Genomic DNA, 19,450 nt, shown 5'->3' with positions numbered 1-19,450 from the left:
CATTTTGTTTCAGCTGCATTCCACAAATCTTGATAAACAATGTTTTCATTCTCTTTCAGAAAAAAAAAATTCAACTTAAGTTTGATTTCTTCCCTGCTACTTAAAAATATATATGATTTTGAATTTTCTTTAAGACTTCCTTTTTGACCCATGGAACATGCTTAGATGTGTTGTTTATTCCCACGTGTTCAGAGATTTTTCTGTATTCTGTTTTTGAGTGATTACAAATATCATCCAGTAGATTCATGTTGTTGTCTAGTTTCCTATATTCTTGCTGATTTTCAGCCTACTAGCTCCATCAGTTGCTGAAAGGAGGGTGTTGAAATAACCAATTACAATTTTGATTAACCTATTTTTCTTTCCCATTCTATTCAGCTTGCTTCATTATTTTGAGGCTCTATTTTTCAATGTATTAACAGTCAGGATCATTATGTCTTCCAGGTAAATGTAATGTCTTATTATATAGCCTTCCTCTTTGAATATAGTAATTTTCTTTGCTCTGAAGTCTACTATATCAAATAGTATCAAAATCCCTCCTCTGGGTTTTATTTTAAGTTTAACATGCGCTTACTATATATTTTCCATCCTTTTACTTCCAACCTAACAATATCATCTGAATTTGAAGTGATTGTCATAAATAGCATATGATTGGGCATGTGTTTTATTGTTTTTATCCACTATGTAAAATCTGTCTTTTGACTGATGTATCAATGTAGTGAATATGGAAAGTGATTGTTGATATGTTGGTGTTTAAGTCTACCACTATATTGCTTGTTTTCTGAGTGCTTCCTTGGGTTCTCATTGCTGTTTTATTTTCTTGCCTTCCTATGGGTTACATAATCATACTTCAAGGACTTCATCTTGATTTGTTTATAGTGCTTCTAAATATATATCTTTGTATGCTCTTGTTTTCATAGTGATTTCTCCTGGTATTCTTATATAAATGTGTCACTTATTAGTCTAGAATTATTAAAATTTTTCCACTTTGGGTAAAGTGTGGGGAATCTTGCTTCAATTTAGATATTTTTTAAATTTTGATCTTAAATATAATTATCTTGAATATCATGTGATAGTATGTTTTATTTCTATTATTAAATATAATTTATACAGCATATTGGAAAAGATAGTCTAGTTCATGTTCTCATATTGCTATTATTTTATTATTTCTTCTTTCTGGCCTGTCAATATTATTTCTTTTGTCATTTTCTTTCTCTTTGTAGAACTTCCTTTTAACAATGCTAAAAGGTACATCTGCTATTGACAAGGATGTCTTTACACTCATGTATTCTTCAAGGACATTTTCATCAGATATAGAATTTCCAGTTGATAGTTCTTTACTTGTAGCACATGATAGAAAATATTTACTTTTTTGTTGTTGTTCTCTAAAATTTCTGATAAGAAATTCACTGTCTTTTGAATTACGTTTTTTCACTATGAGCAATGTGGTATTTCTCTCTGGATGTTTTCAAGGTTTTTCTTTCTCTTTGGTATTCAGGAGTTTAATAATGACATGTCATGGCATGGATTTCTTTGGGGTTATCTGTTTGTCATTTGTTTAATTTCTTATATTTGAAGGTTGTGTGTTTCACCAAATTTGGAAAGGTTTTAGCCATTACTTATTTGAATTATTTCTTTCCGGTCCACTCTCCTCTCTCCTTGCAGTATACCTATGATTTTAAAAAACCGAATTTTTAAATTTTTATCCTACAGATACCTGAGCTACTATTCATTTTATAAGAATAAATTGTATTGTGTATATTTCAGGTATACAAAATGATGCTACAAAACATGTATACATATATGGTGTATATATATATGTATACATATATATGTCTATGTTATACATATATATTAAAATGGTAACTTTAGAGGAACACATTAACGTACCTATTATCGCACATAGTTACCCATTTTCCCCCTTTGGTAAAAGCAGCAATAATCTACTCTTTTAGCAAAAATTCTGAATATAATACACACTTCAATACTACTATTGAATAATAATTCCGTATATTACTATTATTCACTATAACCCTCATGCTATAATTTAGATTAGTAAATGTAAACAAGGTATTTATTTTTCTAATTTTCTCCTTCTGTAATAATAGGATGATAATTATGTCTACTGTTCAGGATTCTTTTAGGATTAAAATCATCCCATTTAAAGGCCAATGCATGAGACCAAGCACAGTGGCTCATACCTATAATCCCAGGACTTTGGGAGGCCGAGTTGAGAGGATTGCCTGAGCTCAGGGATTCGAGAACAGCCTGGGCAACTTGGTGAGACCTCATCTCTACAATAAATTACAAAATTAGCCGGGCATGTTGGCACTTGCCTGTAGTTCCACCTACTTAGAAGACTGAATTGGAGGAATAGCCTGAGCCCAGCAGGTTGAGGCTGTGGCGTCCATGAGCATGCTACTGCACTCCAGCCTGGGTGACAGAGTGAGACTCCGACTAAAAATAAATAAATAAACAGATAAATAAATAAATAAATAAATCACAATGCCTGACACAAAGTAAATATTAAATGAACATTAGCTAACCATATTATTGTTAATATTCACTTAAATATGTCATACTGCCTTAAGTTTCCTGAGGGTGAGGGTGAGTGCAGAGTTCTTCAAGCATTCTGAATTCTCAAAAGGTAAGCAACTATCATGGCCTCACCATTTCTAAAGCTTGCTGTCATTGGGGAATGGAGCCAATATTGCTGCTGGTGTTTTCACATCAACTAATAAACTTTATTCCTCTGAGAGTGTTGGAACATATAATCTGGTGTCTCAGGTTGGTAAAGGTTTTCAGCAGCTTTTCAGAAATTGTGCAGAGGCCTACTGTTTATTGGGAAAATTGATCTGGGATCTTAAAGGTCAACAAAGTAAAGACTTGACTTTGCTTCCTAAGAATCCTACAAAATATGCTGCATGTGAGATATTTTATCTACTTTATGAGTTAACTCCATCTGGATTTGCACCTGTGGTTTCTGGGAGTCTGTATACTTCAAGTGCTAAGCACTTCCTTTCAACTATGAAGAACGAAGTTTTAAAATTACAAAATGTACTTTAAGGAATGTATTTTCTAAGCCAACATCATTCAGCAATAGAAGGTAACAGTGATTGTGCTGCAGAACAGGTGGCAATGTAGAATTTCCTGGTGCACTGTGGAATGCCAGTCCCTTCAGCTAGGGACAACACGGATGTACCTCACATTCTGGCATCTATCCAAAATCAGGAGCACTTTGCTGCTATATCCAACTGGCTTGTTCAGCAAAAACATATTTCTCTAATGTTTTACAAAAATAAAAATTTAATCCAGAGAATTCTATGAAAGACAGCAAAATAAATTCACATTTTCATAGCCTTGCTGCCTAAAGCACCCTGAAGTGAGTACAACTAATTAGAGATGAAAATTGTGTCTATGCTTATAACCTCAAAGGGTCAACTCAGAAGGATATCAGTCAGCTACAAAAAATCTGGAGCAGATTCAGACTCTGATATTAGTAGACATATCTCCAATAGTAGGAAATAAGAAAGGGGAGTATGAAGGGGGTCTATTAAGAAATCCTAGCTGGAAAAGTGAGACCGGAGATTGAACATTTTCATAGGAGGGAAAATAAAAGCATACTGTAAGATTAATTTCACCCCAGTGAAATCGCAGGTGAGGGGTAGAGACATTCAATATATAGACTTTCTAGACAAGTCATATGTTTTTTAGGGGTTTTTTTCAGCTGATTTTCTCCCTACAAGGAAAGCTCTGGTACAAAAAAAGATGTACAAAGTAATTTCTTACCAAAATTACATGAACAAAGAGAAATGCTTACATATCTACACAGATCTGAGCATTCATCTGGGTGTTCAACTCCCTACCTGTTAAAGGAGTAAGAAAAGTGAGAGAAACTACCTGGGTCAGTGTATTCAATAAACTTAAAGAGAAATTGCTTGATGACAAAATCTGCTAGCAGCCTCAGCTTCTTTTTCATACTCCTCAAGCAAATAAATGATTGCACAAGGACACAAACCAGTAATTCCCATACCTAAAATGTAATTTCTAAAGGATAACTCTGAGGAAAGAAAGCAAAGAAGAAGGAAAATGCAGCAGTACCAGGAATAATACATTTTTTAAAAGATACTCACATTATGAACATTATTCTTGAACAGATAGTGCATTCTGATGGAATTTCCTCCCCTAAAAAAAAATAAGGATAAACTAACATGATACCAATACAAGCATTAATCCTTAGCAAAAAAAAAAAAAAAAAAGCGGGAGAAAAAAATGAATATGATATAAATGACAAACACCGTTATAGAGTATTTTTGAAAAAAGATATATAATAGTTGGCACAATAAATTTAGTATATTTCCAAGTATTTACTATGAATTGATAAGACTCAATGAAAAAAATAAAAAGGGTAACATGAAATTGAATTCATGTTAACAAAAAATTAATTTTAGGTGAAAATGCAGAATGTAATTTCAACTTTTTAAAAACTATCATAAATACAAATTAGCTAATAGAAATTTGGAAAAAGGATAGATAATATTTTCAGAAAAAATATACATAATTCAAGCGAAAGGCATAGGAATGTTAGGATTTTAATATTTTTCAGTGTATTTAAATTAAATAAATATTATTTGAATAGGCTGATGTTTGCTTCTTTTTTTTTTCTCTCCTCTATCTAACATTTATAAAGAGTAAGTTTTATCCTTCCTTTCCAGCTGCACTGTCATAGGGGATGATATGGGACATGTTTGTACCCGCTTAATTGCCACCGTAAATGAAGTGTGATTTTTCTGATTGGAGAGAGGATTGTACTCAATAATCTCTACTTTATTCAGGAGTTGAGTTTCCTTTTCTAAAGATAGGTCTCTTGTTACTTTTTCTTTTGTTTCCTGAACTTAGACATGTTCCGTGTTACTTCCTATTCTGTCTTCTGCGTGTGTGAAGTGGAGTGAGGCAGACCTGCTGTTCTCTTTGCAATGAGACCTTTATTGTATCAGTTGGATTTGTCCAATTCAGAGAAAAAGGATAGAAAGAATTAGGCCAACTTCAATGGAATAAACTGGAAGAGCCAATTGTTTATCAGAAACCTTGCATCTTGAAGAGTTTTCCAAATTTATAAAGCAGTACTTTACTTTTTATTTGGCTAAAGATTCTTACATATGCACTCGACCAATGAGAAGAGGGATGCCAGAACCTGTAACAGAGAACTGAGTTCCAATATCTGGATAATTTTTTCTTAAGAGGTAAAAATAATAATAAACAAAATGGTAGGACATTTTCCAAAGTAATTACTTCCCTGTAAGATAGGGAAATCTAAATCTGTAGAAAATAATCACCTTGTTTCAGGATAATAATAATAATAGTGTTTGTTAAACAAATAAAAATATCCTAGTAATGTTAATAAAGTTAAAGTATAATGAATGTAACAAATGCATTCAGTAAGAAGTAACAAGTCACTTAAAGAAAAGAGAGCAAGCCCCGTGGGTCCCCTCCTGCCCCCGCTCTAGGAGATTTTCTGTCCTTTCAATAAATCCTGCTTTCACCACCCCCTCCAAAAAAGAAAAGGAAACACACAAAGAATGATCATATGCTTTTTAAACATAATATATCTTGAGTTGATGAAACACATCTAGAGTCTGATAAAACATAAGCATGCAACCAGATTGTCTTTCAAAATGGAAAAAAAAATCACATTCTCAAATAGACAAGTCAAAATGTATAGAATTTGGTGTCCATCTTAAAAAATGCTCATGAACACATTCTATCCAATCAACAACAACAAGAAAATACAAATAAATATTCTTCAACTGGTTAAATCATTGTATAAAATGACTTTTGGTTAAAGTTTCAATACACTGAAATCTAAAATTAATTTAAAACTATTAAGTCAAAAAATAATATCCTAATATGAAGTGTATTGTACCTAGCATAATTTTGAAAAAGACATTACATAATGTATAAAATTTGAAAGGTGGGCCATTGCCTTGCTAAGCTATGGTGTGGCCATGTGCTCTTTGAGCTATGGCCAGGCCATGTTTTCTTAAGCTCTGGCCCCTTCCCCTCCCTTGGAGAGGTGAATTCCCACTTTTTTTTCTCTCTCTCTCTCTCCAATTTACTTTCTAAATAAACTATATTTTCTGATATAAAAAATTAGAATGTAGTAGACTAATAAAAATAATTGTCCACAATAAAAAGAGAACAAAAACATTTGGTTGACAAGGTGCAAGTGTGCTATTTTTCCCTTTTTCATGAGAGGAGTTAATAATGCTGAGTTTGATGAATTATTGAACACAAGTTTATTTTCCAGTTTATAGCTTTAGTAAGGCATTGAAAATCGCTATATACATTTAAATGTTTTCAAGTGGAGGATAGACAAAAAAAAAACCAACACACAAACACAAACCATATTGCAAAAGTGCATAAACAAAGGAACAGCAAAAGAAACCTGATAAAAAAGACAGAGCACCAAAAGTATATCTTATGATAACAAATAAAGATATGATAAGCTATGAAAGAAAAATTTCACACAGTGTGATAATACAACTAAAAAAATTAACATCTGCTAGACAATATTCCCTGAAAGAAATTGATTATAAAAAAAGATATACAATGATTCACTAAGCAAAAATAAGCCAAAAGAAACAAAGGTATGATCTGTGTATAAAGAAGTTAAAATCCAAGCATTTTTCAGTTACTCAGATCAAGAAGACTTGATTATAATAAAGGGTCTTATACAAAATAAACACTTAACGTTTCCCAATAAACATAGTATTAAAATGTATAAATTAAAAAACTCTTAGAAATGTAAAAATTCTGAATAAGTTTTTAGACTAAAATTATTGACTGAGCATGCAGAGAAAAACGCAAGTATTTTAAAATAAGAAACATATATGGGTGTCTATGTATGTATAGGTATGGAATACATACACACATAAGCACATTCCAAAAAATAAAAAGTTATAAAAAATCCTACTTTATTGCAAAATAGAGACATAAATACAAAATATGTTCTCTGACTGTTTTATAATAAAACTAAATATAAATATTAAAATAGAAACAGAAAGTAACGCCTCATAAATTGCAATATTTGTATTATAAACAAAGTTGAGGGCTGAACTGAAAAAAATCTATAAACTAAAGGTCATTATATCTAATATGCATTTAAGAAGTTGTTACAAACAACTTGATGTACTAATAGAAATATTTAGCAAAAGCAATATACTGGAAATTCAGAAATGATTACATGAAGGTAGGTAGCAAAAAATAAGAGGAAAAGACTTAAATATCTATTAATAGGAGAACCTAACAATGCAGGGCTCATATTTTCAGTTAATGATATAAATTACATATACAATAAAATAGTATGTAATATTTTTTAAATCATAGTATGTAATATTTTTTTAAATCATGCAAATATATATATATATTTGTTGTCAACTAAAAAAGTATAATAGAAAAAGCCTTTCATTAGATATAGAAGAGCAACAAACCCCGAGACCATAAGAGCTGGAACTACTGCTATAGAACCTGATCAGCAACGAATCCCTAGCCCCCAACAAAACAACAGGATCCAGATCCTTTTTAGGTGATATATCACTGATACAACCGATAGACTCTTTGCTCATTTCTAAGGATTGTGAATATCAAATCAATGACATAACATGGAAGACTATAAACAATAATCAAACAAGTGGTATTCTTGTTTAATTCCGGGGCCCCAGGGATGCACATACACCATATATCAGAGCTCTACCATAAACATGGCTCTCCTTTAACAAACTTCACTATGGTCATTGCTTCCATTCAGCAATGTCCTTCAATTAGATGGACATTTCTGGCATACTTTATATTTCCACGTTATGACATAGCTCACATGAACCTCTGTTCTGTCTTTTTTTCTTTTACAATTGTATGTGTTTAAAAGGACACACAGAAATTTGAGTTCTAACACTAAATGGTGTTCTAATGCTTTAGAGAATTTTGACATCCTTTGTTCTGAAATCAAACAAGAGCAGAAAGATATATTCTTAGTGGCAAAATCAGGCTTTCTCTTTTCCTTCAAAATGGTGAGCCAGACAAAAGGTTTTACTTTCTTTTCTTAATTTTTCTTCAAGATTTGTATTAACTGGAAATAAAATATAAAACACAAGTTAAGCTTTTTTATATCATGATGAGTTATTGACGTTGCAAAAATATATCTTTGATATACTAATTTCCTCATTTTTCTGAAAAATTCCAAGCATACATAAAATGTGAAAGAATAATAACGTGAGATCTATATACTTTCTATTTAAATAAACAGTTTAAAATTCCATAATTTTCTTGTTCTCAGGAAGTTGCATTTTTCGTGGCATTATCCTAAGTATTTTGGCATCTTTCACCACTTAAACAAATGCTGTTATTACATCTAAGAAAATTACAATAAGTCCACAATATTATCTAGGTCTCTAAACAAAATTCTTTAGTTTGAGACTATCTGAGGATCAAAAAGGAAAATTAAAGAATTAATTACAACATATTTAAGTATTAATAATTTTTGAACTCATAAAAGGAAAATGAGGAGATGGTGTTTCTTTACAGAAAATGCCAGGTTATATATATAAAGAATACCACAATTTTTTAAATCAACATTTATGTTGCCTGTAGAGTGCATAATAATGGCCTCCCAAAGAGGTGTAAGTCCTAATCCGTGGAGCCCATGGATATGTCATGTTACACGAGGAAAGGAACTTTGCAGATGAGATTAAGATGTGATCCTCAAATGGGGAAAGTTTATTGAATTTTCTGGCAAGGCCCAATCTAGTGACACAGGTCCTTAAATGCAGAGTACATTTACCAGCTGTGATCAGAAGCAGATGTGACTGTGGGGGAGGGTAAAGAGACAAGATGTGAAAAGGACTCCACTTGATGTCACTCGTCTCGAAAATGGGACCACGAGTCCTTTAGAAGTTAGAAAACAATCAGGCTCGGTGGCTCAGCCTGTAATCCCACGCCTTGTGAGGCCGAGGTTAGCGGATTGCCTGAGTCCGGGGGTTCGAGACCCGCCTGGGCAAATTGGCAAGACCTCATCTCTACAATAAATCAAAAATTAGCCAGGTGTGGTAGCGCGCGCCTGTAGTTCCAGCTACTTGGAAGGCTGAGGAGGAAGGATCGTTGGAGCCCAGCAGGTCGAGGTTGTGGTGGCCAGGAGCGGCCACCGCACTCCAGTCTGGGTGACAGAGTGAGACTCCAACTCAAAAAAAAAAAAAAGTTGGAAAAAGACAAGAAAACAGATTATCCCCTAGTGCCTTAAGAAAAGAATGCAGCCCTGCTCCACTAGATTTTTAGCTTAGTGAGACCTGTCTGAAGTCTAACCTTAAGAATTATAAATTAATAAATTTGTGTTGTTTTAAGCCTATACGTCTGTAGTAGTTTTTTGTTTTTGGTTTTTTTTTTTCCTTTTTTCTTTGTTTTTTGAGTTGGAATCTCACTCTCTCGCCCAGGCTGGAGTGCAATAGCACACTCCGGCGATCCTTCTGCCTCAGCCTTCGAAGTAACCGGAACTACAGGCATGTGCTACCACCCTGGCTAATTTTTGATTTTTTGTAGAGACAGGTCTCACCAAGCTCCCCGGGCTGGTCTTGATCCCTCGGGCTCAGGCAATCCATTCGCCTTGGACTCTCAAAGTGCTGGAATTAAGGCTGAGTCACCAAGCCCGGCCTGTGATAATTTTTATGGCAGCAATAAAGCACTCATATTATCCAAATACAATCATTGCTTTAGAAGTCTCATTCCATCATCAGTGGATGCTGGAAGCTTTGGGTAAACTGATGCTGAATAATAAGATAATCACATGACCAGAGTGTCAACCCCCAGTTGATTCACTACCTATAAACAAAGGACTATACCTTCTCACTGGAGTAAAAGTGGCAATTACCATCTTAACCAAGAGTTCAAACTTCGCATTGTCCATAGGGAGCTCACAGTGTGTGTCCCTTGATGCAGTGCTTTGTGGAGTTCACATATCCACATCAAATGTGTTTGCCAAATGTTTATCCAAATCTGATAAAACTTATAGACCTATGGTCCTTATATTTATAAAAATATATAAACATTTCAGATAATGGAGGAAACCTTCAAGGAAATATGAATAAGCAATCATACCCAGAATGTGAGACAACTGATAGTGTTCAGTATGTCAAGGAAATAGAAAAATGAAAAAAAAAAAATAGAGGTTCCATTTTGAATTAAAAGGTAATACAGTGATATCACAGTCAAATGCAATGTGGGAATCTTGATCGGATACCAGATCACAAAAAGGAAGAAAGGAAGGAAGAAGTAAAGGACAGCTACAAGCTGTTTTAGAAAGATATAAAGAATTAATAAATGGAATACTCCAAATTCATAATTTTCCATTTCCAATACATATATTGGTTTACTATGGAAAGGGTATTGATTTGAACTCATGGGACTTTGGTTCCAGTCCTGATGGTGCGTGCACATGATTTGGAGAGAAGCATTTAATTTGTCTGACTGTCAGTTTCCAAAACTGGATTATATTGAATGATCTCCCTCGAACCTGAAGCTTGTATATTCCAGGATGTTTCCTTTAGAAGAAGCTTTGGAAAGCTATTCTTTGGCTCGATCCTGGTACACTTCAAAAGAATTTGCCGAGTGAGCATAGCAGTTCTATTGCTGTTTAACAAAGTACTTTGAATAGAGTGGCTTAAATCAACACAAATTTATCACCTCTAAAGTTCTGTGGGTCAGAAACTGGGGCATAGTGTGACTGGATTCTTTGCTCAGGATCTCAACGAACTGAAATCAAGATATTGGCTGGAGTTGCCGTTCTCATCTTGGCTTAGGGTTCTCTTTCACGTCCACTGGTAGTCAGCAGAATTTCTTTCCTTGCCACGCCAGGAAAGAAGTCTCTGTTATTCTTCCAAATGGGATCAGCTCTCAGCTTCTTGATATCACTCCAGTTCTTTACCATATGACCAGCAAAGGCAAATCACAAAGTGAATGACTGCTTTCCTCCAGGTCACCTGCAGCACATTGCTCATTGCTTCTTCCTATCAAACTACAGATAACTCTGTACTTTTAAAGAATTTACCTGAGTAGGTCAGGCTCAGTTAAATAATCACTCTATCATAAGGTCAACTAATTTGGAACCTTAATAATATATACAAAATTCTTTTTGATCTATAGCATATCCTAATCACAAATTCATCATACTCAAAAATCTTCAGAATTATGTAGGGCATGTTCATTAAAAAGGCAGTGCATCTTGAGATTCATCCTAGAATTCTGCATAGTACTATATGGTTACCTCAATTATATAAGAAAATGAAATGCATTCCATTTTCATAAGTTTGTAGAAAGTATTTTGCAATATACCTAATTAACTGTGGAAATTATTAAAAATATATTTCTTATTTTGATGGGTAAAAAAGTAGCTCAGTTTATCTATCTCTGAAGGTTTAAAACATAGAAGCTATCAGAAGAAAAATTACATTAAATGAATATGAATTAATATATCAGATCAATAAAGTGATTTATGTGGAAAACTTGCAAGAGTATGTATTTTTATATGTTAAGAGCAATCAGAGAGTCATACCAAGTGCAAAGAGTTCAGATCAAAGAAAAATAAACACATTTTTAAAATGCTAAACCTGTTTAAAAAAATTCATGAATATGAAAGATTGATAGAGGCAAACTCATTCTGAGACATTAAAAAAGTCATTTAGTCATTTAAAAGATTACAGGAATTCTTATAATTTAAAGACAAATATTCACAGAATTTTTTTGACTATTTTAAATGCTACAGGCAAACATAGCATTTGCTTAATTCAGTAAAAAGGAGTGGAGTTTTTTGCAAACTCTAGGATAAGAAGGAACGCAGACAACAAAAGTCAGATGCAAAATAATATGTTTATTCATCTATTTATTTAGCAAAAAATGAAAATGTATATTGTGCCAAATGCTAGGAATCTTTTTTTTAGACGGATATATACCCTTCTCTTTGCCACTTACTATGTAGGAGGGAAAACAGATATTAGTCAAAAAATCAAGGTAGAGTGCTAAAAATGATAATGTGTGGTATGCTGTGGTGGCATATGACACTGAGAGCTATTTAAATAAAATTATCATTGCGATTGAAATCAGGAAAAATATACTGAAAATATTCTTAGTGACTATTTTGGTAATTGTTTTTTAAATTCTACTTGATGTTCAATAGTGGGGGAGAGAGTGTTGAGCATGTGAAAACAATAAGTTGTGTTCTTGGTTTTAAAAACAGTGAAATCAGCCGGGCTCGGTGGCTCAACCTGTAATCCCACACCTTTGGGAGGCTGAGGTGAGTGGATTGCCTGAGCCCGCGGGTTCGAGACCCGCCTGGGCAGCGAGACCTCATCTCTACAATAAATCAAAAAATTAGCCAGGCGTTGTATCTCGCGCCTGTAATTCCGGCTACTCGGAAGGCTGAGGCGGAAGGATCGCGGAGCCCAGCAGGTCGAGGCTGCGGTGGCCGGGAGCGGCCACTGCACTTTAGTCTGGGCGACCGAGTGAGACTCCAACTCAAAAAAAAAAGCAAAAAAAAAAAAAACAGTGAAATCTTGAATGAGCTATATGTCAGTATGCAATTTTAATGCTTAGGTGAGAAGAATTAACAATGAATTTAAACACAGTGATACCATATTGTTTTTAAAATGAACACATTTTGAGATGTTCATATTGAACTTTAAAAGGAAGAAATAGGGATCAAAACAGAATATAATTTGAACTATTTCAAAATCAACTGAACTTCACTGTTCTAAAAGCATAGACTCTCAGAGTTGAGGCATAGTTTAAAGACACTCATTCCCAGTTCTAATTCTTTTTTTTTTTTAGTATTTTTTATTTAGAGGTGAGATCTTGCTATATTGTCCAGACTGGTCTCTAACTCTTGGGTTCAAATGATCTTCCTGCCTTGGTCTCTCAAAGTGCTGGTATTACAGGCATGAAACACGGTGCCTGGCTGTTATTCTCATTTCTTACACTTAAAGTATTCAAGTGTCTTCCAATATCTCCTAGAACATCACCTGTAAAGGCATGCTCTTGCACTTCCCAGAGCAAATGCCTTTTTTTTTTTTTGAAAGTTCCATTTAAATGTTTACATACAGTCCAAATTAGTCTCTCTAAATACTACATCATTGGTTCTACTTCTGTCTCCGGCATCTCTGGATATATTTTTTCCTCTATTGGACAGATAATTGACTATTTTATAATGAGCCCTCATCTACTTCTAAATTATTCTCTTTCTCAAGCTAAGTATTTCCAATTCACTTGCAATCAGAAATATTTTTCATTTTTATGCATTAACATAGTCACTTTAGTTCATTGCTTTAGCATATAAAAGTCTTTTGAGGCCATGATTATAGTTGGACATATTCTTTTTCACCTTCTGTTAAGTTTGCTAAAGATCTTTTTGCAATATCATGCAATAAACCAATAGGTGTAAGAAAGGACAGGGTGGTTCCTGGTGCATATCTTAACAAATGTGCTTTACCAATGAGATCCATTCATTACTAACTTGCTTTTACGACACTGGAATTATTTCAACTTTTCCAAAATGAATTTACACTGGGTTTAATAAATGTCTTGAAGTCTAGATGCAGCATGCCTATTGTACTTGTTAAAAGAAAAATCTTACACAAATCCTATTTAACAGAGGTCAATAGAGTAAGGAAGGATTCACAAATAGGATAGCCCCCCCAAAGCAGAATAGGTTCAGAGAGGCTCCAGAGCAACAATTAGGCAAAAGAAGATTTATGGACAGAGAAAGGAAAGTGAGGTGCAGAAAACAGAAGTGAGGTTCAGAAATGCCCAGATTGGTTACAGCTCTACATTTGCCTTATTTGAATCTGTTTCAACAGTCAACCACATTTAATTGGCTGAAACTCAATGACTGGCACAAGAGTAGGTAAGTCTGTTGACACATTCAGTTAAATTACAGTTCGTTATGTAGGGAGAAGCTTTTGGACTGAACTTGAAACATGTACTGAGGCAGCTTTAGACTAAAGTTAGTTTAACACACTTCATTAGTCTGCTTGAACAGCAGCAATTCCCAAAAGGAAAACAAATATATTTGGATATGCTTTGGCATAACTACAGCACCTCAATGCCCTTTGATCTGGAGATCTAATTTCATTTTAAAACCCCCTACAAACAGCTATCACATATGAGAACCTATCACTTTGAGCCTAATATACATTTAATCACTTTTAAACACAGAAATACAAGTTTGAGTGTGTATCATAGCAGTGAAGTAGTAAAAGTGCTGAAGAAAGACCCTGGGATAGTGGCTAGCTAATTTACAAGTAGGCAGATGAACTTTATCCTTTACAAAATTCACCAAGTAGTGTGTCTCTTTAGAAAGCAATCCTTGCAAGTCTGGTGTTTTCTGATGCATAAAGATGTGCTCTGAAAATGCCAGGGAGATAGAACACTCATTGTGGTTGTCAATGGGAAGTGCGGTTAGTAACCCCTGTGGAAATCACAAAGCTCCAAGCACATTGAGTCATGAAGGTCACCCTGCATAAATCTGTCCACATTCATGAGTTGCTACTGCTAACTGCCACCACATCGAGCTCGGCGTATGCCCCATACTGCTGAAATAGCAGACCTCCTTGGACAAAATCCAAGCTCCTACATTCACATTTCTTCTTATTTATTTTTAAGGCAATACAGTATCTATTCAGAAACATGCCCTTGAACATTTGCATATCTGGAATGGCATTCCATAATCCTCCTACGCTTTGAAGAGAGGCATCTGTTATTGGTTTGTACATATTTCAAAGAAAAAATACTGGTCATAGTTCCTACTACAGAGATATGATATAGCATATGCTTGGTCTCTTGCAACAATAAGAAATTGAAATAGCTAAGCAAATAATTGAAGTTCTATGTGCTGAAAATGAAAAATGATATTTTTATGTCAAAATAATATCAGTTATACTATATTGTGGTATATGTTTCACAACTTAAAAATTATTTTAAGCATTATCATTTTATTTTCAAAACATTATAATGGGAAGTTATTAATTTTCCCATATTATAGATAAGAAAACACACTCAGAAAGAATAGGATACTCAAATCACAAAACCGAAATTTAGATTTAAGGACATGAGTCCTATTGTCTCGCTGTCCTCTACAGGCAACACTCACTCCACCACCTTCTCCATCAGCTACTGATTTCTGGGCTCAATCCAGCCACCCAGCATCCGGTTTCCCAGCAACACCTCCAGTGTTTATGCAGGCACCAGGAGAGAGCTAGGGTTCCTGGATCTCTGTGTCCAGGGTAGCTGGGAGTCCAGAGGCCTAACCTGCGGGGATTGCTGGGAGTCTGGGGGAGGGGGCATCCAGAGTGAGAAAAAGACCTTGCAAAACCTGAACGACCGCCTGGTCTCCCACCTAGACAGAGTGAGGAGCCTGGAGACAGAGAATCACAGACTGGAGAAAAATCTGGGAACACCTGGAGAAGAAGGGACCCCAGGTCTGAGATTGGGGGCATTACTTCAAGATCATCGAGAACCTGAGGGTTTAGATCTTTGCAACTTCTGTGGACAATGTCAGCATTCTTCTGCAGATAGGCAATGCCCATCTTGCTGCTAATGACTTTGGAATCAAGTATGAAACAGAGTTGGTCTGTAGAGAGTGATATCAATGGATTCCGCAAGGTCATTGATGACACCAATGTCATCCGACTGCAGCTGGAGACATAAATGGAGCCTTTGGGGGGGGGGCTGCTCTTTATTTTATTTTATTTTTTTATGATTCAGAGATCTTTTATTTTTGATACCCATTAAGCCATGAATTCACAGGGAATAGGTTCCAGAAGCTCGGGCTCCTTTCCGTTGGTTCTCACAAAATGTGCTTCTCTGGGTTTCCCAGCAACACCTCCAGTGTTTATGCAGGCACCAGGAGAGAGCTAGGGTTCCTGGATCTCTGTGTCCAGGGTAGCTGGGAGTCCAGCAGGCTGGCGCTTCAGCTGAACCCACGTGCCTTTCACCTTGGCTTCCTTCTTTTTCTGGTCATTTGCCTTCACATGTTTCAGGAAGTTATCTCGACTCTTCGAGTGCTTAATATGTTCAATACGCACATTAATTCTCTTGACAAGAATCTTGCCCTTGACTTGTTTGTTAACAACAATGCCAACAGCATGCTGGGTGGCATTGTAGACTCTTCCTGTCTTGCCATGGTAACATTTGTGGGGCATTCCTTTCTGAACAGTACCCATTCCCTTGATGTCTACAATATCACCTTTTTTATAGATTCGCATGTATGTGGCCAAAGGAACAACTCCATGTTTTCTGAATGGCCTGGAGAACATGTGCCACGTGCCCCTCCTCTTTCCTTTTGTGTTTGTCATTTTGGCGAATTACTGGAAGATGGCGGTTCTGGCCAAGCGGGGCTGCTCTTTATGAAGAAGAACCCCGTGGAGGCAGTAAAAGGTCTTCAAGCCCACTTGCCAGTTCTGAGTTTACCTTGGAGGTAGATGCCCCCCAATTTCAGGACTTTAGTAAGATCAGGGCGAACACCAGGGTCCATGATGACGAGCTGGCTCAGAAGAACTGAGAGGAGCTTAAAAAGGACTGGTCCCAGAAGATCGAGGAGAGCACCACGGTGTTCACCAAGCCGTCCTCTGAGACAGGAGCTACCGAGATGATGCTCACGGAGCTGAGACGTGCGGTGCAGTCCTTGGAGGTAGACCTGAACTCAAGAAATCTGAAGGCCAGCATAGAGAACAACCTGAGGTAGGTGAAGGCCCTCTACGCCGTGCAGATGGAGCAGCTCAGTGGGACCCTGCTGCACCGGGAGTCCGAACTGGCACACTGGCACAGACCCGGGCCAAATTGTTGATTTATTTTTTGGATGTACAGGCCCAGGAGTACGAGGCTCTGTTGAGCATCAAGGTCAAGCTGGAGGCTAAAATCGCCACCTACTGCCGCCTGCTGGAGGACCAGGAGGATTTCCGTATCGGTGATGCTCTGGTAAGCAGCAACTCCATTCGGATCATCCAAAGACTATCACCCGCAGGATAGTGGACGGCAAAGTGGTGTCTGAGACCAATGATCCTAAAGTTCTGAAACACTGAGGCAGCGGGAGCAGGGTACTCTTTGGGGGAGCAGGAGGCCAATAAGAAGTTCAGGTAAAAAAAAAAAAATAGATTAAAATTCTGATCCAAATGCAGTGCACTTTTAACTCGGAGTCTTTGATTTTTAAAGCAAAAGATAGGTAGTTTTTAACTAATCACTTAAATGTGTTTTTAAAAATGATTTCTCTGCTATTGAATTCTGCCCTTTTTCTTTTCTTGATATATCAGCAGTTTTAAAATTGTATTATCAAGTATATGTCACTCATTTTTGAAAAGCATTTTCTACTGCATTAATATATGTTACCACTCTATTGTATTTGTTGATTTAGAAAAAGTTTAAAAATAATAAGTATTTGTCTATTTTACACTAAATTTTTAATGTTGAAGAATTTTGCAAGCATTCTGTGGAAAACAAAACAAACAAAAGCGATATTTAATGGAAACTCACTTGGAAATGTACTTAATGTCTAAAAGATATTCAATGTCTGTTTTTTTTTGACAACCCACAATAGCTTACTTTATACACAATTCATCAAGGCAGTTTAAATTAATAGGAATTTTATTTAATAAATGGTATATTCATTTAGGAAAAAAACATAAAATTAAATATATAGCATGACATGCCAATATTACAGGCTAGAAACATACATTACATTCCAATAGGCTCAAACCCCAAAAATGTTTAAAGAAGATACAGGAGAATATTTAAATAATCTTGATGTGAACCAAAAAGACAGACTTAACTGTTTATTAAAACTTCTTTTTTTTTTTTTGAGTTGGAGTTTCACTCCGTCACCCAGACTGGAATGCAGTGGCCGCTCCCAGCCACCGCAGGCTCGACCCACTGGGCTCCGGCGATCCTTCCGCCTCAGCCTTCCGAGTAGCCGGAATTACAGGCACGAGCTACCACGCCCGGCTGATTTTTGATTTATTGTAGAGATGAGGTCTCGCTGCCCAACTTCTTGTGGCAAAAGATACAATGAACACAGTTAAAAGATTTAAAAAAGGATAAATATTGCATGTAACAAAGGAATCTATCATTATTACATGAAAAGTCTTTATAGGTCATTCAAAAAAGAAGGAAAAAATAATATATAGATGATTAACAAGTGAAGAAACATAAATGGCAGACCTATTGTTATTTGTAATAACAATTAAAGTGTAAAGTAAAATGAGGTAGTTTGGTCAACTGTCAGATTATCAACGTTTAAAAATTATTTTTAATGCCCAATTATGTTCAGAAGAATAAAAAGTTTAGATTATGTTTTATCCTTTTAAGTAGACTTTATTTTCAGAGCAGTTTTAAGTTCACAACAAAATTGAAAAGGCAGCACAGAAAGTTTCCATAGATTCCTAGCCTCCTACCCCATGACCTCCTCCACTATGAACATTCTGTACCAGAGTGATTCATTTGTTGCAATTGATAAACCTACATTGATACATTATTATCCAAATCCATAGTACACATTAGGGTTTTTTCTTGGTGTATATTCTATGGGTTTTAATACATGCATAATGGCATGCATATATCGTAAAAATTGTTTCTCTGCCCTAATGATCCTTTGTGTTTTATGTAAAAATTGTTTCTCTGCCCTAATGATCCTTTGTGTTCTAACTATTCATTCTTCCCTCCACCTTTATCTCTGGCAATTACTGATATTTTTACTGTTTCCATCATTTTGGCTTTTACAGAATACCATATGGTTGGAACAACACAATATGAAGCCTATCCACACTGCTTTTTTGCACTTAGTAATATGCACTTAAGTTTCTTCCCTGTATCTTCACGACATCATAGCTCATTTTCTTTTCTTTTCTTTTTTTCCTTTTTCCAGAATCTCACTCTGTCACCCAGACTGGAGTGCAGTGGCCGCTCCTGACCACCGCAGCCTCTACCTGCTGGGCTCCGGCGATCCTTCCCCTTCAGCCTTCCAAGTAGCTGGAACTACAAGTGCGCGCTACCACGCCCGGCTGATTTTTGATTTATTGTAGAGATGAGGTCTCGCCAAGTTGCCCAGGCAGGTCTCGAACCCGTGGGCTCAGGCAATTCACTCACCTCAGCCTCCCAAGGCGCAGGATGACAGGCTGAGCCACTGAGCCCGGCTCATTTTCTTATATAGTGTTGAATAATTATTCCACTGTCTGAATATACTAATATATATTTATCCATTCATCTACTGAAGGACTTCTTGGTTACTTCCCAGTTTGACAATTATGAATGAGCCATGTATAGGCTTTTTGTGTGGACCTAAGTTAGCAACCTATTTACTTGAATATCAAGGAGCACAATTGCTAGATCATATCATAAGAGTAAATTACTTTTGTAAGAAACTGCCAGC

At 35.7% G+C, this 19,450-nt stretch overlaps 1 protein-coding gene across 1 annotated transcript; it reads right to left on the bottom strand.

The window, feature by feature from the left end:
- Window positions 1-15,818: 15,818 nt before the first annotated feature.
- Window positions 15,819-16,413, bottom strand: LOC103261572 (60S ribosomal protein L21-like). Its single transcript, XM_008059180.2, has 2 exons — window positions 15,988-16,413; window positions 15,819-15,903 (listed from the first exon to the last, which is right to left on the bottom strand). The coding sequence occupies exons 1-2, from the start codon at window positions 16,383-16,385 to the stop codon at window positions 15,819-15,821; spliced, it is 483 nt and encodes a 160-aa protein (XP_008057371.1). The 5' UTR covers window positions 16,386-16,413.
- Window positions 16,414-19,450: the final 3,037 nt, after the last annotated feature.

This window comes from Carlito syrichta, unplaced genomic scaffold, assembly GCF_000164805.1.
Source record: "Carlito syrichta isolate Samal-C Ts95f unplaced genomic scaffold, Tarsius_syrichta-2.0.1 Scaffold303766, whole genome shotgun sequence".
Classification (NCBI taxonomy): domain Eukaryota; kingdom Metazoa; phylum Chordata; class Mammalia; order Primates; family Tarsiidae; genus Carlito; species Carlito syrichta.
Note: the sequence above shows the minus strand (reverse complement) of the source record. Positions and strands in the feature narration are given on the sequence as shown.